This window comes from Crocodylus siamensis, chromosome 3 (assembly GCF_052110815.1).
Source record: "Crocodylus siamensis isolate JL-2025a chromosome 3, ASM5211081v1, whole genome shotgun sequence".
NCBI lineage: Eukaryota > Metazoa > Chordata > Crocodylia > Crocodylidae > Crocodylus > Crocodylus siamensis.
In genome coordinates this window covers 258944279-258967082 of record NC_143397.1, presented here as the reverse complement: position 1 = coordinate 258967082, position 22804 = coordinate 258944279, and the positions used below count along the sequence as shown (strand labels likewise).

Genomic DNA, 22804 nt, shown 5'->3' with positions numbered 1-22804 from the left:
CCAGTGACAGAACAGGCCCCTTTAATTTATGCTTCATGGCCTTTCTGCTGAACAGCCCGTAATCTGTGCCTCACAGATGTTGGCCCCTTCTGGCACACTGATGGGGAAGACTGTCCAGCAGTCAGTGGGGTTGCTGGGCACTAGAGCTAACAGTCAAGCCCCTCTCACTGTTCATTTAAAATATCATTTTAAATATCACTGAAGCAGCCCAATGAAGTCCAAGAAAGACCTCACGTTCATCATCTTCTAGAGCAACACAGGAATACATGACATCTGCTCTGAGCTGGGCCTGAAAGTGCAAGTGCAGCTCTCTCCTTACCGTGCCTGTCGGCCATGCTGTCAAAGAACATCCAATTCTCCTTCTCTGGTCCATATTTCACAAAGGAGACGTAGTGACTGGTCTCTATACAGAGCACTGCAAAGAGCTCCATTTTCTCCCGTGGGACCCGCTGGCTGCCCAGCTGGCTCGTGCTGGGAAACTCGTCAGGGACATGCAGCTTTGTGGGCCAGTGTGCTTTGCGCTGGTAGTGAGAGTGAACCTGAGGGCAGACAAGGCACGAGCATCGACGGATTTAGTAGGGTTGCTGCCACTTCACGTGCACCCAGCCTCAAGAGAAGGCAGCCAGGGAGGAGTGTTTAATCCAGTTCCCAATTCATTCAGAAGTCATCTGCTTTCCCCTTAACTGGATCTTTCCCAAGTGCCACTTGGCTCCAGCACAGTCCCTGCCCTAGCTTTGACTCTTCCACAATAGCAAGCCACATTCTCCCATGGTAAGTATGTTCTGAAAGCTATGAACCCTGCAATGGAAAGCCCTCCAAGAGAAGCCAGAAAGTGCAAGTACTCAATCAGCACGGAAAGTCCGCAGTCAACGCTGCAGCCTTGTTACACGTTTGGGCTCCATCTGGATGAGAGATGTGCAAGTTCCTCATAATATGGCTACTAACCACATGTGGATGACCAAGGCAAAAGGAGTGGCCTTGCTTAGACAAGAACCCCGCCTCTGCTAATGGCTTCAGAGAAAGCAGAAGTGGAAATATCCCCAGACTGCAGCTGGACGAGGAGATGGGATACCTGTCTGCAGCAGGAGTTACAATACTGCTTCAGCCCCGTCATGGCAAATGTCCGATCTTTAAAGCATTCTGAGCACTCCTGGGTGGCAACGTCACCACACACGGAGCATTCCCGGGGACCTGGAGTAGGAACATAAGCAACAGGAGCGGCATCACCACAGGGAATCCATATAATCCGGCACCTCACGCCCGCCAGGCAAGGCCTCCGTGGTGCGCAGAAATCACAGCATGATTCCTAGTCCTAGTATGGTGTTTACAGTCGAACCAGACAAGCCCAACCCACTGGGTCCAGAAGTGCATGAAGCCCGACAGTGTTAGCTCTCAGATGCAAGACAGTCCTTATAACCCCTCCTGCCCAATAACTTACTGTCAAGCAGCAGGTCAGTGATGTCCAGCTCTAAGGAGGGAATGATTTTGCTGAACATTTTATATTCCTTCCCAAAACGGGGCATTTGGATAATGAAACAGGATGGGATCTGTGAGACAACAACAGGGTCATTAAATCGGGGGGAGATGGTTCTACCCACATAAACCCTGCCAGGAGATAAAGCCCAAGACCCTCTCCCCAATCCTGCGGACGGATTAAGCATTCTCCACAGGTGGAGACAGCATCTCTCTTTGCTCATGAAGTGCCCATCTCACCTTTCATATCTGCCCACACCTCCCTCATAGCACAACTATTCCTGCACTGTGATGTTAGCTGTAAACTCAGGAGCCAGACTCACTGTGGAGATGCAGAGTAAAAGGCTCTTCTGACAAGCAGATGTGGGAAGGCGAGGACACTAAGGCAGCAGCTAGTGCGAGGAGGTAAGGCTGGCTGCACTCACCTCCACTAGCTTCAGTTCAGAAGACAGGAAGGAACGCTCCACTAACTGCTGCACGTTGGGTACCACCAAGTCCTCCTGCTTGTCCATGAATATCTGGTAACAGTAACAATCCTGTTCTTTCCGGCCTTTGGACCTGAAGGCAGTGTTCAGGAGTCAGGACATTCTCAGAAACATGCGGTAAGCACCGCGAGTGCAGGAGAGGAATGGGACAAGGTCCTGCCCAGCATCTCATTCCATTTCCATCATCGATAGGCCAAACATCCCCGTTCAGTTTAACATTTAAAAGATGCACTGATTTATTTGTTGTTATTCCTAAATTAGCTGTGCTATAGCATGACCAGATGATCCCTGAACCTGGGATACAAGATGCTCATCTGCAATGCATCAGGCTGGAAAATTGCAAAGCCAAAATATGCGGCATTTGTGAAATTGTAAGACATAGCTCCTCCAAACTTTCACACCCCCGAGCCCAGTAATGATGGAGCAACACAGGAAGGAAGGGCCTCTCTTAAAACAGCCCATAGCAGGAAGGATGGAGTCCAATAAAACAGTTGTTTGTGTATCACTGCTTTCCTGAGCAGCTCTATCCGTTATGTCTCTAAAAGAAGGAACGCAGAAGTATAGCAATCCCCTTCTATACTCTTGATCACTGCAACTTTTTACTTTTAGTTTCCTTTGGAGTCCCATAAAGAGCTGAGATTCTGGGACTAACTCCACCGACTTCCTGAGACTCCAGGCTCTCAGCCAGTTTGGCAGCCTGAGAATGTCACAGATACAACCTGACTGTCTGAAACTGCTCCCCAGGGAAGCCGAAGGGGATGAGAAAATCGGGCACTGTGCCACTTGTGCCACCTTCGGCTCTCTCCAGTTCTTTAAGTCAGGGAGATAACGCTACCCACACGAACGCTGGGAGTAGTGCGTGTTCCTTCCTGGAACATGCCCCCAATGTGGTAGATAAAGGGGGACTGAGAGGCACCAGCAAGGATCTCTCTCTCAAATTAGAGATTTGCTTCCCCATCTCCTTGTGCTCAAGGGAAATGAATCATGCCTCTTCCCACACCCCATCTCATGTCTGCACAACAAAGTCATTTCTAAAATAAGAGCACACCCCGAAAGCAACTTACTGCAGTCTCAAAAGAGGCTCTATCTCCAGGACGTGATGCATAATGAGATTAAGGAACTCCTCTGGGTCTAAGAGGTCAGAGAAAAAAGCATTGATCAGAGGAGATAAAAATCAGCAAGCTTGCCTCTTCTACCTCATCCACACAGGATGGGAGTTTGGGGTGGAGGAAGCCAGTAGACATGGGGCTGTGTTTTGATATTGTGTTTCCCTTCTTTTTCTTTACGTATGGTGCTATTCAGACTAGGAGCTGAACTCACACAGTTAACTGCCTAGATCAACGGTTTTCAGACTTTCATTTGCAGACCCCTAAAAAAATTTTGAATCATAGTCATCTTTCGCAGACCCCTTAGACAATCTGCAGACCTCTGGGGTCTATGGACCAAAGTTGAAAGCCACTGGCATAGAGAAACAGGTCAACATAAGAGACAGACACAGCTCTCCACAAAGAGATGAAGAAGAGTCAGGAAAAGAGATCTCAATTTCATCAGTAGCGAATGACTTCCTAGTTATTTTTTAAAAAGAAAATTCTTATCTGTACACTGCAGGCAGATACTGCAAGACAACTTTACTTAAACTTTGGTAGACTAAAATCTCAACGAATGTTTATTGCCAACTTCAAATGCATTGAACTATCTTTGAAGCCAGGGACAATGCAAGAAACCAGACCAAGTCTGGGCTCTCTCTGGTACGGAAGAAATGAATAAAAAAAAGATACTGATAAATAAAAGGACAAGACAGCACATGTCATGGGAAGAGTTTGTATCTTTTATTTTTAATTACTCATCTGAGTATTTATATGGCCATCATGTTAGTACCTGGACACTTAAGAATCGTTTTGTCATTACTGCCAGACCCCTTCATCTAAGGTGTGCCAGAGACACCTGTAAATACTAAATGAGCTACAGTCCAGAGTTTCTCAACCCGTGGTATGCGTAGCCCTGGGGGTACATGGGACACAGGCAGGGGGTATGCGGGTGCTGCGTTGTGGTCTTTGCCTGCTCAAGCCAGAAGCTCCGGCTGCTGCCCCTCCCGCCGCATCCGGTGCACCAGTGCTTTCACTCCCCAGCAGTGTGCTTGGTGGATAGGGAGGGAAGCCCTGCGCAGGCTGCTTTGCTCCAGGCCACGGTGGAAAGTGAGACTTGGCTTGTGGCATTGAAACTTGAAGTGCCACGGTGGGACTTCCAGTTTCATTTTTGCCGCGTCAGTCAGCAGGGGTTACATAAGGTACCAAAGGTTGAGAACCACTGAGCTACACTATGAGGCAAGTAACACACAAGCACCTTTCACTGGAGCAGATACCCTGGCTGGGAACAAGATAACTGTATAAATGTGCATAGCAAATGCACAGGTGGAAAAACCTGTCATATCCAACTGAATCTGCAGAGGAATTGCTCTCAGTAAAATGGTACTAATGCCAAATGGAATCTGGCAAACATGGTGGCATTGACAACCCTACTCAGAGGAGCAGGGTAAGTACCAGCTAATAGGCAAGACAGAGACCTCCCTGGGCTATGTTCTGAGAAGATGGAGTTTCTTCTAAGCAACAGGCCAGTGGCAGGAGACTCAGCATCCCAATCTTTCCATCACGCTTAGGGTCCAGCCTAAGCTAAAGAGTCAGAGAAATCCCTCAGGTACTAACCACTTTGAAGGCAATGAAAATGGTTGTGGGGCTGGGGGACATGACTTGAGAAAAGGTTGAGGGAACTGGGCTGATTGAGTCTGTAGAAGAGAAGACCGAGGGGGACTGAATAGCAGCCGTCACCTCCCTGCAGGGGGGCTGCCAAGAGGATGGAGCTGGACTGGTCTCAGCAGGGGAAGGTGACAGGACAAGAAGCAATGGGCTCAAGTTGCAGCAAGGGAAGTTGAGGTTGGTTATTAGGAAAGACTCTCTCCTGAGGACGGTGGTGAAGAACTGGATTTAAGACCTGGCTTGACAAAGCTCTGGCTGGGATGATGTAGTTGGGGCTGGTCCTGCTTTGAGCAGGGGGTTGGACAAGATGTGACCCCCTGAGCTCCCTTCAGCCCTAACTTTCTGTGATTCTATTTAAAGCATTCCGAGACAGGCCTAAAATTAAGTCCCTGACTGGGAGAAGCAGATGCAGGGATTCTCCGGAGAGTCCATTACCTTTCTCAGAAGTGGTAAAGCTTGAACACTGGCCCTTTTCCGTAAGCTGCTGCCTAAGGCGCATCACACTCTGAGCAGTAACAAAACCATTCCTGGAAAGGAGAGAAAGGCAGGAGATGAACTCTGTGCATGGAGATTACAGTAAAAACCCACTGCCTGCAGCACTCCCACATGCCGCACTCACCGTCGGAGGGGGGTCACAATTTCATCCCGAAGGATCTTCTGAACGTTCCTGTCAGATATGGGGGGAGGCTTGAAGAGCATGGAATCCAGCACAGAGGTGCATGAGAAGAGGCTACGGTGAGACAATGCCTGGTAAGTAACTGGGTTTGCAGCAACACCACTTCAAACAGCAGTCTTGGGAGTAAGTCAGCAACTTTTGTTGCATAAAGATACAGAAATGCAAATGAAGGAAAAAGAGAATCCAGGAACAGAGGCAGGATGAAGAGATCTCAGTGAAATATTGCAGCGAGACTAATTTATAAGCAGCGATTGCAGCTAGGGAAAGCAAAAGGAAGGGAATCAATTCTCATGTTCCAGCAGTAAGTCTCATAGCCTGCCATGGGGGTGGGGATAGAAGGGGTCACTGTGGGATATTTTCCTCCACAATCAACTAGTGGCATTGCTGGAGGTTTCCCTGGAGGATCTGTTTCTGATCACTATTCAAGATGTCACTCTAAACTTTAAAAGTGTAAGCCAGTAGGGCAAACTCTGATGTTTCATTACATGCAAATGACAGGATCTTTGCAGCCCGGGAAAATTTTCTCTGTCATATTTTAAAGGAGATCCCATGGCACAGGTGCCAGGGTCCAGGGACATCTCTAGATTAAAGAACTGGACATGTCTACATGTGAAATTAAATTTTCCCAAATAAACTCTGGTGCAGTTTGTGCCAGAGTTAATTACTCCCACATGCTGCATTTAAACACATGACCGCAGTATGTCAAGCCAGGTCGGAGAAGTCCCAGTTGGCAGGGGACCTGGAGGGTCAGCCTGCCAGCCCAGGGCTGCTCCAGCCCAGCTCAACGTGCTGCGGAGAGGCTGGCCAACAGGCAGCTCCTGCACTGATGCACCCTTGTGCCCCAGCCAGTCCCGTCAGCATCTATACGTGCGCTGTGGCGCAGGAAGTTAGGCTGCCACAAGACAGTACTATCAAGTTTACAAGTACTATCCTACAGCAGCATTTATTAGTTTACTGAGGCCTAACGGGGCTGCATGTGTAGAAGCGGAGACTTTACGGAGGAGCTAATTTGTCAGCCCTACAGTAAACCACTCATGTAGATGTGCCCACTATGTTCTAGTCTACTCTGTGCAATGTGCTTGCCTTGTGCTCTGGGATAAGCTGTCTCGACCAGCACTCGGTTGGGGCACTGCCAATGAATCAAGGCTATCACTGACCCAAAAGCGTCAAAGTGGAACCTCTGACCTGAAAAGAGCTACATCCATGTAGCAGGAATTGCAGTGCCCTTGAATTCCTCTCATCTGCCCTTTTAAGACATGCACAGCTTCATGGTCCCTGAGAGGAGGACAGCTACCCAGAACCTGTGGACTATCCAGCTCATCTGCAACAGAAACAAAAAGAAGTGACTTTTATCATCTGAGAGAAGCTGGGCTGGAAGGGACTGCCAGCGGTCATCTAGTCCAACCCCCTGCCTGAGACAGGACCATTTCTATTCAGACCATCCCATACAACCATCATCTAAACTCTACATAAGAATTTATTGCAGAGCTCAAGGTTTCTCATTACAGCCCCCTCTGTCCTGTACAGTTTTTAGACGGGATAGGGACTCGCTCCATCTAGCACCTTTACCCACCGTTGTCTGCCTCAGAAGTGTCTCAGCTTGCAAGAGTTCATGCCAAGGATGATCACTGATGCAGTCGCTACCCTTTTCAACCACTGCAGATTCCCAGAGAGCCACCGCTACACTCTGTCTCCTACATGAGGTTGAGCCAGCTACACCAGAAGCTGGCTTTGTGCTATATGTAAGCTTGAGACAGTATTCCTAGAGAAGTGCTGTGCTTCTCTACAGCCTCTCTCAGGGAAAAGGGTGGGAGTCTAGACTGACCATACTAAGGCCTGTTCATTGTACTGCTGCCATCTTGATCTCAGCTGTCCTGTAAGGCTCCTATACCTCCAAGGGCACAAGGGAAATACCAAGGGTTTTTTAGTACAGTTACTCTGAAGGGCTGCTGCTACTCCATTCAGCTGCATTTTGGCCATCCTAGCACTCCAGCTAGCCACTGAGTGGAGGATCCAGACCATGGTGCAGGTGGCAGGGACTACTAAAACCACAGTGATCCTTTCACAAGAGGATCTGCAACGCCTGACAGAATGGCTAAACCTGGCAATGTCCCTGTGAACTTAGTATTATGCCAACTTCAATGCCAGAAGTTGGACAGCAGAGAATTTAAGCCATCTGCCCACTGTCACAGCAAGTCAGTGCCAAGTGTCAGACCAGAACCCAGGAGTCCCGACTCCCAGCACCCTGCTCCAAGTACTAGACAACAGCCTGAAAAGGACAGAATGGGAGAGCATTGGAAGAGGGGGAGATGGGAGAAGAGAGCCCATACTCCCGTCCTGCCTTGGCTTGGCTTTGGCTCTTGATTCTCCTTCTACCTCTCTAATCAGATGATCATATTTATCCCTCCTGGCTTTGCCACAGGGACTCCAAGAAGGTCCTTTCCTTGGTCCCCTTCTTCAGCCCCTTATCTCCAGGCAATTTCAGCCAGGAATACACGTTCAGTGGTCATCTCTCTGCAGGCAACTCACAGACCTATTTCTCTGTCTAGACCTGTCTGACAAAGCTAAAACCTCAGCTCACCTCTTGACACTTCCCTGCAGATGCCTGGCCATCAGCTCAAGCTCAACAGGGTTGAGCATAGTGCTTTTCTCTCTCATTCAGGCTCTCCCTGCTACCTCATTTCCCTGTCACTATCCTGCCTATCACTACAGTCCATAACTTGGCTGTCACTTTTGACGCGGATCCTCTTTATGGGCAGCCGATGTCCAAGTCTTGCAGATTTTCTCTGTTGAAGATCTCCAAGATAGTCTTTTCCAGTCCATCTGCACAGCTACCACTCACACCTGGGCTGCCCTCACTTGGCATCTATGTTACTGCAACATCCTTTCTTCTGGCCTTGATGAACACAATTTTGCAGTGTTCAGATCCACTTTGCACTGCTGCCAACACTGCTCTTCTAAACGCTTGCTTTGCCCTAGTCATGCCACTCTGTGCCTTCCTGCACTGACTTCCCCTTTCTCACAAACATACTACTGTCTCCACATTCAGAGTCTTCATGGCTTATCATACTGCATTTGTTGCCAGGATGCTAACTCCTGTTTTGCATTGTCCCATGCCACTAGCCTTTATCACCCACTTCATGCTTTCTCTCATGCTACCCCCATGCCCCAGAGAAGCTCCTCCAAATATGTGCAAAGCTCAAATCCCTTCTTAAAACTCCTCTTTGCCATGATGCCTACAAAAATCTCAGCACTTAAGCTGCTTGCAGTGTGTTACCCTATTTGTAACCACATGGTGTCTTTGAGATTATAGTCCCTTGGGGGAATGGACCAGCTTTCATTCTGGGTTTGTACAGCAACTAGCACAGTGGGATCACAGGCTGTGACAAGTATCTAGGTCCCAAGATAACCAGCTTCAGAAAAGGGGATTGGATAAATTCACAGAGGACAGGTACATCAGTGGGTAAGAAACATAATGGTTAAGGGTCCTACCTCAAAATGAGGACTTCTTGGGCCTCTGAATGCTGGAAGTTGTAAGGAAGGAGGGCAGGGGAAAAAGATCTGTCTGAATAGGTGAAAGGCTATAAATGTGTTCAGTAGCTATGCTGCCACAGTCCAACCCTGTTCCAGGCAGAATCATTCCAGACTGAACCATCCTAGAAGTGTTAAACACTTCAGGAACAACTTTCTTGCACAACTACCAGGCATAATGCCCAAAACATCCCTTAAAAGGACAAAGCAGGGGATGAGGAACCATCAATATCCTGCCCCAGTGAGGACAAGAAGTAGTTTGTTAAAATACGCTCAAAGGATCCAAGGAAGAGGACCATGTAGCCCCTGAAGAAGGCTGCAATCCCCGCACACAACAGTTCATGCCAGCCAGAGCCACCAGCTGTACCCCCTTCTCCTGGTCTGACCCAGCCACTCTGAAGGGAACTTACTGAAGCTGCTGGAATCCAGGCTGGTACTGCTTGAACACCGGAAGCGCATGTCGGGCTGGCATGACTGTAGCTTCACAAAGATGCCGCGCTTTGTGGGGCACTGAAAGTAGCGCACCCCCTGCCATTCACCATCTGTGATCCCTTTGTCTTCATCCTGTGAGGAGGGTGGAAACCAAGCAATGAGCAATCCCGGTTGAGGCTTCTGGCACTGTGCTAGAGTAGTGAGGAATTTCAAGGGCAGAGAGAGAGAGAGGGCCAGGGTGTCAACAATTCCTTCCTCCCTCAAAACATGCCTGCAGTGGCAGGCAATGTCATGAATGAACTTCTCAAATCCAAGTCCCAGGTATGGTAAAACCAATTCTACAAGGATCCCAAAGCATTTTGCAAACAGGTAATGAAGCTTTATGACATCTCTGCTGGCAGAGAAGAATTATCCCAACTTACACATGCAGAAATGAAGGAAGAGAGAAAAAGCTTGCTTAGGTTTCATAGAAAATGAGGGTGTGAAGGGACTCAGGAGGTCACATCTAGTCCAACTCCCTGCTCCAAGCAGGACTAGCCCCAACTACATCATCCCAGTCATGGCTTTGTCTACCTGGGTCTCAAAATCCTCTAAGGATGGAGAGTGCACCACCGCTAAGTAACCTGTTCCAGTGCTTTACTACCCCCCTAGTGAGAGTTTTTCCTAATATCTAACTGAAGCCTCCCTTGCTGCTCCCTTTTACCCTGCTACTTACCACTTCAACTCCTGCCATTTTGTGGGTAGTTCAAGGAGCCCATTGCTCCTTGTCCTGTCATCTGCCCCCACTAAGGACAGTCCAGCTCCATCCTCTTTGCAGCCCCCTCTGCAGGGAGTTGAAGGCTGCTATTCAATCCCCCTCGATCTCTTCTCCAGACTAAATCAGCCCAGTTCCCTCATCCTCTCCTCACCAGTCCTGCCCCCCAGGCCCTCAACCATTTCACTGCCCTCCACCGGACTCTCTCCAACATGTCCACATCCTGTCTGTAGTGGGGGTCCACAGCTGGACACAGGACTCCAGATGTGGCCTCCCCAGTACTGAACAGAGGGGAAGAATCGCTGCCCTTGATCTACCAGCAACGCTTCTCCCAATGCAGCCCAGGATGCCTGTAGTCTTCTTAGCACCAAGGACACACTGCTGGTTCATATGCAGCTTCTTGTCCCCTGTCCCCCCAGGTCCTTTTCTGCACAGCTGCTGCCCAGCCAGTTGATCCCCAGCCCGTACCGGTGATTCCTCCTAAGGAGGCCCCCCTGTGGGTTGACATTCGCTCACGGAGGGCTGCCCAGGCCAGCAACTAGCACCATACCTACAGGTACAACCGGCACCATACCCACAGGTTGGGGAATTCCATTCTCATCAGTACAGAGGCAGAAAAGGATTTTGGAGTCATCACTGACTCCAAGATGAACATGGGCCGGCAGTGTGGGGACGCGGTCAGGAAGGCCGACCGCACCTTGTCCTGCATCCACAGATGCATCTCGAGCAGGTCCAGGGAGGTGATCCTCCCACTCTGTGCGGCACTGGTCAGGATGCAGCTGGAGTACTGCGTCCAGTTCTGGGCACCGCACTTCAGGAGGGATGTGGACAGCATGGAGAGGGTCCAGAGGAGGCCACTCGCATGGTCGGGGCAGCAGGGCAGGCCTTATGAGGAGAGGCTACGGGACCTGAACCTGTTCAGCCTCCACAAGAGAAGGCTGAGGGGGATCTAGTGGCCTGTTACAAACTAGTCAGGGGGGACCAGCAGGCATTGGGGGAGTCACTGTTCCCCTGAGCACCGCCAGGAGTGACCAGGAATAACGGTCACAAGCTGGCAGAGGGGAGATTTAAGCTAGATATCAGGAGGCGCAACTTCACGGTCAGGGCGGCTAGGATCTGGAACCAGCTTCCAAGAGAAGTGGTGCTGGCTCCTACCCTGGGGGGCTTTAAGGAGGCGAGATGTACACCTTGCTGGAGTCGTTTGACCCCAGTACTCTTTCCTGCCATGGCAGGGGGTCGGACTAGATGATTTGCTCAGGCCCCTTCCGACCCTAGAAACTATGAAACTAAGTGCAGGACTTTGAACTTGTCCTTGTGAACCCCATGAAATTTCTTTTGCTCCAACTTTCCAATTTGTCCAAGTCTCTCTGAATCCTAGTCCTACCTTCCACTGATTTCACAGCAAGTCAGGAAGAAGGACAGGAATAGGACTTAGGAATCCCGGCTGCCAGTTCCAAACTAACCAATATACTACTTGCCTTACACAAAGGGAGTTGTGCATAACCCTACCTCTATTATCCCACCCATGATCCAAGTGCGATAGGTCAGGTACACTTGGCTGGATTGTTCATTATATAGCATGACGTATAAAAGGCCCAATCTAGGTCTTGCTGTGAGATGCAAGGTCTAAAACTGAGGTGCTTCAAAGAGCCAAAAAAAGGCAAAAGCCTGCACCCACCCTCAGACCTGCAAGTCACGATCTCGTGCCCCCAGGAGCAGAACTTTTACCCTGCTACTTACCAGTTCAACTCCTGCCGTTTTGTGGGTAGTTCCGGGCAGATTCCCCACCCAGCGGATGGTTCCATAGACTTGGTTCCCCTTGTCTAAGGGGATCTGTACCAGGGAGTTCACATCCAAGGAAGGATGCCTGCTTTCCCACTCACTTCCATTCTGGCTTCTTTCCCGCATCAACTCTTTCTGGAATCCTGGGTCCCCAACCGGCTCAAATACTGAAAATACACAAGGTCAAGAACGTGGTGTAGCAAGTCCACCTTCATAACGCATAATTGCCAGCAGACTGCTCCAGTTCCCAAATGTTATTTGAAAAAACACTGCTGCCAAACACTATTGCCTAGGATTTCCATGCCAGCTAATGGAATGACTATCAGGTGGTGGTCAAGACGTACAGGGTATGATTCGCAGTGAAACCAAGACCCTTCTATGCTTCTCTTCCTTTGAACTCTGCACCAAACCCTTTACTCATTTCTGCCTTGCCTGCTCTCTGCTGCTAGGTTTCGAGGCAGAAATGAGTAAAGGGTTTGGTGCAGAGTTCAAAGAAAGATTTCTGTCTACACTGCTTGTCATCTTTACTATGTAGAGTGAACAAGGGACATGTTGGAGGGCCACGATCACACTACAATGCACTGGCCTCTGCTTCTCAGGACCCAGGGGGGAGGATCTGAAACAAGACTTAACTGGAGTCCCCCAAGTCTGACCTAATTCACCCTAGAAGGCTGGCAGACTGTGTGGAGCCACAGCACATGGGGAACACAGATGGCTTCAAGCCACCTTTGTCTCCATCCCATTGGCCATGCTCCAGTTGCAGGAATGAAAGGACTGAAAATCAGAATCCCAGTTCTCCCACTGGCTAAACGTTAGACTTCAGACCGGTCACAACTTCTTCATAGCTGCAACCCCACCTGGGGAAGGGATAACATTCACTCACCTTTATACACTGCTTTTAAGATGTGCAGATGAAAACATTTCTATTTAAGTAACATGCAAGATAGATTTGAACACGAAAATGAGTGGAGGGGCACGCCTCTGAGCAGGAAGTGGAAGGGGAGAATTTTCACCTGTACATAAAAGATCAGCCTTATCACAAAGTAGCTTGCTGCAAATCTTATCACTCCTAGAAGAAAAAAAACATGTCCAAGCGGAGACATTTCAACTCCTGCCCAAAGTACTCCACCAAGTGTGGATTACTGTAGATTCCTCTTTATCCCATATGGGTTATCTGAGCAGGTTTTCTCAACAACTGTTTTTCTTCTACCTAGTCAATTAAGTTCCACCTGGTTACTTGTGAGGGAGTTCCAGTTATGCTAAGCCATAGTTATGCTAAAGGCACCAGAAAGGAGCTTGGAAAGAACAAGCCTCATGATCACTGAAAAACCTGACAAGAAACGTAATAAAATTAACACATATTGATGAGTGAAGAAGATTCAAAAGGAGGAGAAAAAGCAGTAGCTAAATAACTCAAGAAGTAACATCAAAAGGTAAGAACCCACTAACAAGGCAGTAATAAAGAGAACTGAAGATGCAGGCGTGCAAGCTAGACAAGAGACCAGTAAAAGGAACATCTTGACAGGAAGACAGATAAACACTGCTCTGAAATGAGGGCATTTTAGGTATAAATACAGGGGCTGCGAGACTTGTTTAGGGACTCTGGGGAGTGTAAACTAACTGAATTCCTGTGTGGCTAAGTGTGGCAGATGGTTAAAAACTGAGCAGCTGGTGCACTGGCCAAGTGATAATAGACCTCGCCGAGCTTTCCCACCAAACCCCAATTTGAGTTGTTCCGAGTCACGTCTGGAAGCTGGAAGGCTGCTTGCTAGCATCAGCCTTCCAGCACATGTAGGCCCCTGGCAGCCTGTACACCAGAAGTGACCGCAGCCTCTGACCACCTGAGGAAAAAAGAAGACACTCCCACACTTCAGAGTGACAACTTTTGGCATACTTCAGTTCACTGCACAAGCCAAAACTAGAAGAAAGCTTAAGAGTGGTTCTGCAAAAAACAAGAAGACTGAAGAGTGCATGGAAAGAGATTTCCACTCACAACAGATGATTTATCAGGATGCTTAAAATGATGAAGTTTGTCATCAGATTATGCATAGCTTTTTTGCTGTTTTACTTGAACAAGCACATCCTGCTTTTGGAGGTACATTTAGGTATGTTACCTCTCATTAATGGTCACATCAGACCATCCACTCAGCAGGAGGTCTAGGAGAAAAAGAACCGATTTGTGAAGTGTAGAATTTTCTTTGTTAATTACAGCATACGTGCCATGAGGTACAAGGGGACTGGGAACAGAAGATGCGATTGAACATCCGTTGCCACAATTTTCTGTTTATTGACTAGCAAGTCCATAAGAGCAGACAAAAAACTGGAGGGAGCAATTCCTAGCGCAGTATCACACTATGATCAGGAATTGCACTACCCACTTCCGGCCTATATTTTTCTTCTGTTCTGCTTATTAACTTAGTCCACTGATTTACATAAAAGGAAAAAAAGGTCAAGGAAACGACCTAAATCTACTGCATTTCATAGATGGTAACTCCAGAAAACTGGATTAGCTAACCTGGTCTGACCTCCTGAGAATGACAGATTGCAGAACCTCACCCAGTTACCCTGTACTGTGCCCAATAACTCATGCTTAGCCAAAGCATATGATCCAGAAGGCATCTGGTCCTGGTTTGAAGACACCGAGATGGAGACTCTACCACTTGCTTCTTAATTTGCTTCACTGGTTAATCACTCCCCGTTAGATATTTATGCTTTCCTTTTAAATGTAATTAGTCTGGCACCAGCTTCCAACTTGTCATCCAGCCTCTCTCTGCTAAATTAAAGACCCTTTTAGTAACTGCTATTACTTATACTCCATAATCAGGTTAACTCTTAATCTTTCATGATTAGCTAAACAGATTAAGCTCTTCAGGCTCTCCATGCAAGACCTTTTCTCTCCCAGACCTTCAAACACTTTATAGCACATTTACCCTACATCCTCTTTAAAAAAAATTAGCAAAACCTGATGCGTTTGAGGGTCATCAGCCATGCTGCAGACATTGGAAACACAAAGGAAAAAAACAGCAGCAAATCCAGCATCCCAGGGTTCGGCACGTGCTGGACAAATGCAGCTGTGTATGGATTTACCTGAAGAGAGCAAGCCTTCCTTCACAACAGAGTCCATGGGGATGTCCCGAAAACTATCTGTTGTTCCTTCTTCTTCCTAAAGCAAAACATTCCACAGAGGATTTTACCTGATTTGCTGGGGACAGGGCTCCAGGAGGAAAGCCACTAACTGAACAGGCTGGCTTTATCCCAGGGGCAGAAACTTATTTCAGGCAGAGGGCTGCTTACTGAGTTTTGGCAAGCCACGGAGGGTTGCATGACAGGCAGCCAGGGACAGATAAATATTAACTTTCTAAATTTTTTAGGGGCGCCATGGGCCGGATAGAATGGCCTGGCAAGCTGCATCTGGCCCGTGGGCTGCATTTTGCCCGTCCCTGCTTTATCCAGACCCACAGCATTCACACCCCGCCCCACAACTGGACGGTATGCCCAGGACTGATCAAACACATTTATTAGTTACTAAACACAACACTGGAAATGAAGCTTACCGAACAAACCCTCACAAACCACTGGTTTCCTTCCTTGTACACTCCCACTGCTAATCCTTTTGTCAAGATATCATCCAGGTAGAAGCCCACAGCATCCCCCACTTTGACTGGATCAACTCTAGTTGCATCTGGTTTCAGTTCCTGTTTCACTCGGTCGCTGTCAGGTCCAGGGACAAAGTTGATTTTGTTAAATGGCAGAAAGATCCCACAGTTTTGCTTACACTTGAAATACTTGATGCCATGAAAGGAGCCATCAACGCGTCCTCTGCTTTCGCCATCACCCTGGAATACCAGCAGAAAAAACACATTACTTTCTGAACCATGCACCAGTCAGAGAAATTCTGAATTCTAGTTCCCTCTAGAACTAGTGCTGGCAAGACGAGCTCCGGTTTCCTCAACAAAAGGCTCTTATAATCAGGGATCTGGGCTTTCTGTTCGCTGTGGAAAAAACACAGGTTTTCTACCCTTAAGGAGAAAAATGAGGGAAATGGTGGGTATCCCCTTTTAGGCTGTCAGAGTTTCAGCCTGCAGGAGGCTGCATTGTGCATGTGCACATGCATACATGCATGTGGCAGCCAGGCAGCATGGAGAGCAGCTCCTGCAGTTCCCACCAGGTAAGTTGTGGGGGGAGGGGGATGAGAGGGAGGGAAGGAGTGGGGCAGGGCAGGGCTGGGGGTGCTGCTCAGCTGGGACAGTGCATGGGGCCTGGGGTCCAGGGCTGCGGTGGGAATGTGTGGCCACAGGGCCCAGCCAGGGACCAGAAGGGAGTCATAGGTGGCTCATCCAGGGGGTGGCAGGGGCTAGCTCCCTTCCACTGAGAGCACTCCTGGAGGAGGGTTGGGGGGGTATATGCCCCCTCCCCCCCCAAATTGTGCACAGGGCGGGGGTGGATGCAGGCTCTCTGCTGCGGGTTCGAGGGTCCCTGCCCTGGAGGACCAGCAGGACAAGGTAAAGTGGGGTAGGGAGGCTCAGTGCCACAGCAGAAGGCACAACTCCACACCGCCACTCCCACTGCTGCTGGGCAGGTAGGGGCGCCTCGCTATGGCATTGCAGCCAGCGTGGGGCTCCCAACAGTGGCACCGAGCCTGTCCACTCCATTTTGCCCTGACGCGCCGGATCTGGCCCACTGAGCTGCAAAGACCCTGGGGAGACAGCAGCAGGGCAGGGAGCCCTGAGCCTGCAGTGGGAAGCCTGCATCTGCCCTCCTCCTCCTCCCCCTCCCCCACATCACGGGCTCCACTACAGCTGTGCCACCCACAAGGGATAGGGAGCCAGGCTCCATGCTCTGCGTGGGCCGCAGCAGCCAGAGCTCAGGCGCTGCAGGCCCTGGTCCTATAGCCCTGGCAGCTGGTGACCCCATCCAGCAGGGCTGTGGGTTGGGGAGTGAAGTGCATCAGTAGGGCTGAGAATAAGGAGCACCAGGAGGGCCAGAGGTGGAAAAAAGGAGTAACTGCAGCTAGACCCACATCCTGGTAAATGAAGGTTGTGGGGCGAGCTCTGATTTTTTATGATAAAAAACCAAAGTCAAATGCCAAAATATATAGGTATTTAGAATTCATTTTATTATAGTGATTGAGTCACTGGTAGGCTTCCAGATTGCTTTAATATTGTAAATATATCAATTACACATTGTGATCAGCTGATACCTATATATAAACACACACACCTCTATATATAATAGTGGCATTTCACTTTAAATTGTGGAAAAACATGGATTTGAGTTTTTTAAATCAGAGAAAACCAGGATCCCTGCTCACAATATATGGGTGGAAAGGCACTGCAGGTTCACTGCCTGTGGCCAACCTTTCTGTTAGGATGAGATTCTGGCCCAACATAACTTAACTGGAGAGGAGGACAAGGGAAAAGCTCCTCCTAAGTACCTTACCTGTAACTCCACCCCAAAGAAGATGGCAGACAGAGGGGACCAAGTGGATTGATCAATCTTTCCAATGTAGCGGATGATGCCAGGGAACTGCTGGTCAAGATTCACCACCACTTGTTGGCCCAGCTTAGCTTTCATAGCTGCTTCGAGGCCCTGCCTCTCCAGGAAACAGTTCAAGCGTTCGCTTTGGTTGCCAATGGCCAGGAGGAAGCCAGGTTCTTGGTCCTTGAGGGGCTGAAGAACTTCTACACTGACAGTGACTGTGGAATTGTCCTGCAGCATGGTCACCCTCAGGTGACTCTTGGTAGTACTCTCAATGGAGATAAAGTGCATGTAACTTCTCTCGCTGACGAAGCACATGTGTCCGGCTTGAAAGAGCTTGCTGCCATAGGGGAACTCCTCCATCAGGAGGAAATAAAAGTTTCCATCCCCTTGTGCAGGTGGGGGGCTGGTTGCTATGACAGCTGTTGTCATAGCTTCTGCTTGGTCCTGAGAAGTGGCAAAGACATATAAGGGCAAGGCAGGTTATGGAGAATCATGTTTCTGTGGTAGCACCCAAGTGACTAGACACTCAAGATCCTTGCACCCAGGCTATGTAAACTCACAAACTCTTTCTGCATCAGATCCGAAAGAAACAGCCCTTCCTTCCACCCAAACCTGGCTGGAACTCAAGGCTCTTGTCACTGCATACAGAGTTGTAGAAAATGAGGGTTGGAAAGGACCCGAGGAGTTCATCTCGTCCAACCCCCTTCTCAAAGCAAGGCCAACCACAACTAGATCATCTGCATGTCCTAATGTTTTCTGTTCTGGCTCCATCTTGTCTGTGTAAGTATAAGCCACTATTCTCCACATTCGAGGGCCTTCATAACCTATCACCTCTAATTCACTCCTCAGGCCTTTGCTCTAGCCTCCAATTAGCCTATGATTCTCATCTCTCTCATCAGACTTGCAAAAGAGCCTGGCCTGCTTCCTCCTATATTGTTGCCCTTGTGCTTGGCAGGTGCAGCAGGTGAAGGCCTGCAAAGCTACACTGCTACCTGTCAAACCCATCCTCAGAGCTCTCCTTTGCTCCGATGCCCACTTCACTGCATCAGGCAATGTCATTACACTGCACTGACTGGTATAGTCATACTGTCCTCAAAATCCCTACTGATCTCCATCCGCCACCTCTCACATTAACTGTGAGCGATTTGGGGCAGGGGCTGCTTTGATCTGGGTCTGTACCGTGTCTAGAAGAGTGGGGCTCTGGTCTAAGACTACTGCATAATAAAGAGTCTGCACCTAGCCTTGAGATCACATATTTGAGATGGGCAAAAAGACACATCCAGCAAGGGAAGCAGTTAAGGAGACTGTCAGTACAGCAAGGATGGCTGTTACCAATGTGAGGGACATAGGGTGGATGCGGTCATGGAGATGGGAGCCTTGGAGTCGAGTCCTGGAAAGTGGGAACACACTAAGGACTTTTGAGGAAGAAGGCATGAAGACGACTGTTTGCAAGGTGGAAGGGGAAGCTATGCAGAGGTCAATAATGAGGAAAGGAGAGTTTTTCAGACTCAAAGAGATGACTGGACATTTGCAGAGTGGGGTGGTAGTATTTTTGAAAGGGCTAATCAGTGTTATTTGTACGGAAGACATGGAGCCCCCTGGTTGATGCTGTCCTGACCACAGCCCCTTAGTGGCAGAGGTAGTGAGGGAGGAAGGACTCAAAGCCAAGTTTTTTGTACACCACCACCCAGGACAGCCAGGATCCCAGAGGCACCTCACGGTTTCTCCTCTGTACAGCAGGGCAGTGGTCAATACATCACCTGCCCATCTAAAACTCCCACATCCCTCAGGTCAGGCTGCAATGAGGAACGCCAGATTTGCCACAAAGCCAGTGAATTGTCTAGTATGAAACCAGGCCACCAATCCACCTACTCCTGTACCTTCTCCCTCCCAACAAGACCCCTGGAACATCTCCCACAACAGGGGATAACACTTAGGCCACCAGATCCACCCATGCTAGCTTGGCACATTGAAGCACTCAGTTATTTGGCTTGGTAGATTAGTTTCCTAGGTACTGGCCAGTGCTGTACACAACACAGCCTCAGGAAGTCAGGGTTGGAAGGGACCTCAGGAGGGCATCTGCCCTGGCACCAGGCACTGTCTGTACAATGAAGCAGCTGAGGCTGCTTCTACATTAGGATGTAGGAGGCAAAACCAGCCAAGGACATTTCTCCTACATCGAGCTCTAGGTTAGCTGTTATGACACAGGAAAGAGACCCGAGTCATGGGACAGGTTGCTAAAACATCATCTCAGTGCTTAGCACTGGTGTTTGTCAAAAAAAGCAAACAGCAGGTTAGGGATGATGATGAAGGGAGCTGTATACAAAGCGGAAATTATCACGATGCCCCTTTATAAATGCATGGTGCATCCACACCTTGAATACAGTGCCCAGCTCTGGTCCCTGCACTTCCAAAAGGATCTAGGTGAACTAGAGAAGGTCCAGAGACAGGCAACAAGGACAACAAGTGGCATGGAGGAACTTTCCTACGAGGAGAGAGTAATGGGGCAAGGGCTGCTCCGTTTAGAAGAGACACACTTGGAGGGGATGACATGAAAACGGTTTACAAATTGCTAAATGGTGAAAAGAAAGTCAGAGAGGATTCATTATCAACCGTCCATCACAACACAAAAACAAGCAGTCACAACATGAAACTACTAAGTAGGAAAGTTCAAGCTAACACCATGAAGTTTTTTTCTCCCATTAAAGTGGGGGGACGACTCCTGGCCACCAGCTGCGGCAGAAGCGGAGCATATAGACAGATGCACAAGGGATTGGACACATGCTAGGAGGGAAGGGGCACAGAGTCATAGACAATGAGGGTTGAAGAAGGGACCTCAGGAGGTCATGTCTAGTCTAGTCCCCTGGATGAGTTGCATCCAAGGGTACCGAAGGAATTGGCTGGTGTCAGAGCAGAACCACTGGCATGGCTGTTTGAGTGCTCGTGGCACTTGGGTCAGGTCCCAACGAACTGGAAAAGGGCCAATGCGGTCCCTATTTTCAAGAAGAGGAGGAAGGAGGATCTGAGTAATTATAGGCCAGTCAGTCCTACCTCCATCCTTGGAAAGGTCTTTGAAAAGATTATGAAGGATCATATCTGTGGGAGTCCAGCGGGAAAAAATAATGCAGCAGGGAAACAAGCCTGGATTCGAAGCAGGCAGATCATGCCTGACCAACCTGGGTCACAAAATGCTTAGACGCAGGAGTAGAGGTGGATGTCATTTTCTTGGACTTTAGCAAGCCCTCGATATGATTTCTCATCCCATTCTCACCAATAAATTAAGAGGCCGTGACACAGATGTGGGTGGCAAACTGGCTTGGGGGTTGCACCCAGAGTGGCAGTAGACGGGTCGGTATCGACCTGGACGGATGTGGGTAGCGGGGTCCTGCAGGGCTCGGTCCTTGGCCTGGTACTCTTCAATTACTTCATCAGTGACTTGGATGTGGGTGCGAAGTGTACTCTGTCCAAGTCTGCGGATGATACTAAATTGTGGGGTGAAGTGCACACTCTGGAGGGTAGGAGACGAATGCAGGCAGACCTGGACAGTTTGGATAAGCAAACAGTACACAACAGGATGCAGTACAAGGAGGACACATGCAGTGCTGCACCTATGGTGCAAAAATATCCAGCATATCTACTGGGTGGAAAGTGGCCCTCTCAGCAGCACAGAAGCGGAAAGGATCTTGGAGTCACAGTGGACTCCAAGATGAATATGAGTTGTCAGCGTGACGAAATCATCAGCAAAGCTAACTGCGCGTTAGCATGCACCAGCAGATGCATGGCAAATAGATTCACGGAGATGATACTTCCCCTCGGTGCGGCACTGCTCAGACCGCAGTTGGAGTACGCGTCCAGTTTTAGGCACCACGCTTCAAGAAGGATGTGGATAGACTCAAGAGGGTCCAGAGGAGGCCACTTGTATGGTCAGGGGCTTACAGGACAAGCCCAATGAGGAGAGACTGAGGGACCTGGACCTCTTCAGCCTCCGCAAGAGAAGGGTGAGAGGGGATCTTGTGGCTGCCTACAAATTCATGAGGGGAACGCAGCCAGGGATCGGAGATGCTCTGTTCACCAGGGCTCCTCTTACGGTAACAAGGAGCAATGGTCACAAACTGACAGACAGCAGATTTAGGTTGGACATCAGGAAGAATGTCTTCATGGTAAGGGCGGCCAAAACTGGAATGGGCTCCAAGGGAGGTGGTGCTCTCCCCTCCTTGGGGGGTCTTTAAGAGAAGGCTGGATAGGCATCTGGCTGGGATCGTCTGACCCAGCGCTCTTTCCTGCCCAGGCAGGGGGTCGGACTCGATGGGGAAAGGGATGTAATGGTGGGGGTCTACTACAGACCACCCAACCAAGGGGAAGAGCTTAAGTCAGCTCATGGAGGTAGTGAGGCCAAAGGACGTGGTCATCATGGGTGACCTGAACTTTCCAGACACTGCTGGGAAGAGCAGTCAGCCAGGTCTGACGGCTCACGTACGTTCCCAGCCAAAATGCAAGACCTCCATCGAACCCAGGAGGTGCACAGCCCCACCAGGGGAGACGCCCTGTTGGACCTGGTGCTGGCCATGGGCAACAACCTGGTGAGGGGGCTGCGGGTGCTTGACCACCTGGGCAACAGGGATCATTGCCCACTGGGATTCACCGTCCAGCGCAAGGTGGCTAAGGCCTGCAGCAAGGCAGCAGCCCTGGACTTCAGGAGGGTGGACTTCAATGAGCTAAGGAGGATAGTCGGGGAGGCACTGAGGTCCCAGAGGGGAGGGGAGCCAGGTGTCCAAAGAGAGTGGTCGCTCCTTCAGGAGATGATCCTCCAAGCCCAAAGGGAGGTAATTCTGACATGGATCAAAGGGGGCAGGAGGGCACACAGGCCCCCACGGCTCACCAAAAGCATCCGGGAACGTCTCCTAGCTAAAAGGGAGGCGCACACCCGATGGCAGGGAGGGGCCATCACCAAGTAGGACTACACTGCGGTTGCTCGGGGATGTAGGGGGGTGGCCAGGAAGGCCAAGGCAGAGATGGGACTGGGACTAGCTTCCCGGATCAAGGACCACAAGAAGTCCTTTTTTAAATACATAGGGGCAACAAGAAAACACCGGGTAACGTGAGGCCTCTGCAAGACACGCTAGGAAATCTGGCTCTCACACCAGATGACAAATCTAACCTATTTAATGATTTCTTTGCCTCCATTTTCCTGAGCAGGGACCGGATCAGCCCCCCACCGGGTCCCCCTCAGGCCCTAGGGGAGGTGCACCCAGGCCCAGGGTCAGGGAGGATCTAGTCAGGGAACGCCTGGAGGGACGGGATGCATTTAAATCAGCTGGTCCGGACGATCTCCACCACCGAGTGCTGAGGGAATTGGCTGCAGTCATTGCCGGGCCCCTGGCACTCGTGGTGCTCTGGTGTGGTGCCAGAGGACTGGAAGAGGGCCAATATGGTTCCC

General features: G+C 49.6%; 1 protein-coding gene across 1 annotated transcript in view; it reads right to left on the bottom strand.

Annotated features, from left to right (window-relative positions):
* LOC149869710 (ubiquitin carboxyl-terminal hydrolase CYLD-like) overlaps positions 1 to 22804 on the bottom strand; it is a 28884-nt gene that overhangs the window by 3929 nt on the left and 2151 nt on the right. The window contains exons 2-14 of the mRNA XM_090040767.1: positions 17326 to 17811; positions 15441 to 15722; positions 14974 to 15049; positions 11845 to 12053; positions 9329 to 9482; positions 6573 to 6708; positions 5331 to 5441; positions 5147 to 5238; positions 3023 to 3089; positions 1899 to 2031; positions 1439 to 1547; positions 1073 to 1191; positions 320 to 539 (exon numbers count right to left, since the gene is read on the bottom strand). Of these exons, the coding sequence (XP_089896893.1) occupies positions 320 to 539; positions 1073 to 1191; positions 1439 to 1547; positions 1899 to 2031; positions 3023 to 3089; positions 5147 to 5238; positions 5331 to 5441; positions 6573 to 6708; positions 9329 to 9482; positions 11845 to 12053; positions 14974 to 15049; positions 15441 to 15722; positions 17326 to 17796 (2179 nt within the window). The 5' untranslated portion in view covers positions 17797 to 17811. The remainder of the gene's footprint in view (positions 1 to 319; positions 540 to 1072; positions 1192 to 1438; positions 1548 to 1898; positions 2032 to 3022; positions 3090 to 5146; positions 5239 to 5330; positions 5442 to 6572; positions 6709 to 9328; positions 9483 to 11844; positions 12054 to 14973; positions 15050 to 15440; positions 15723 to 17325; positions 17812 to 22804) is intronic.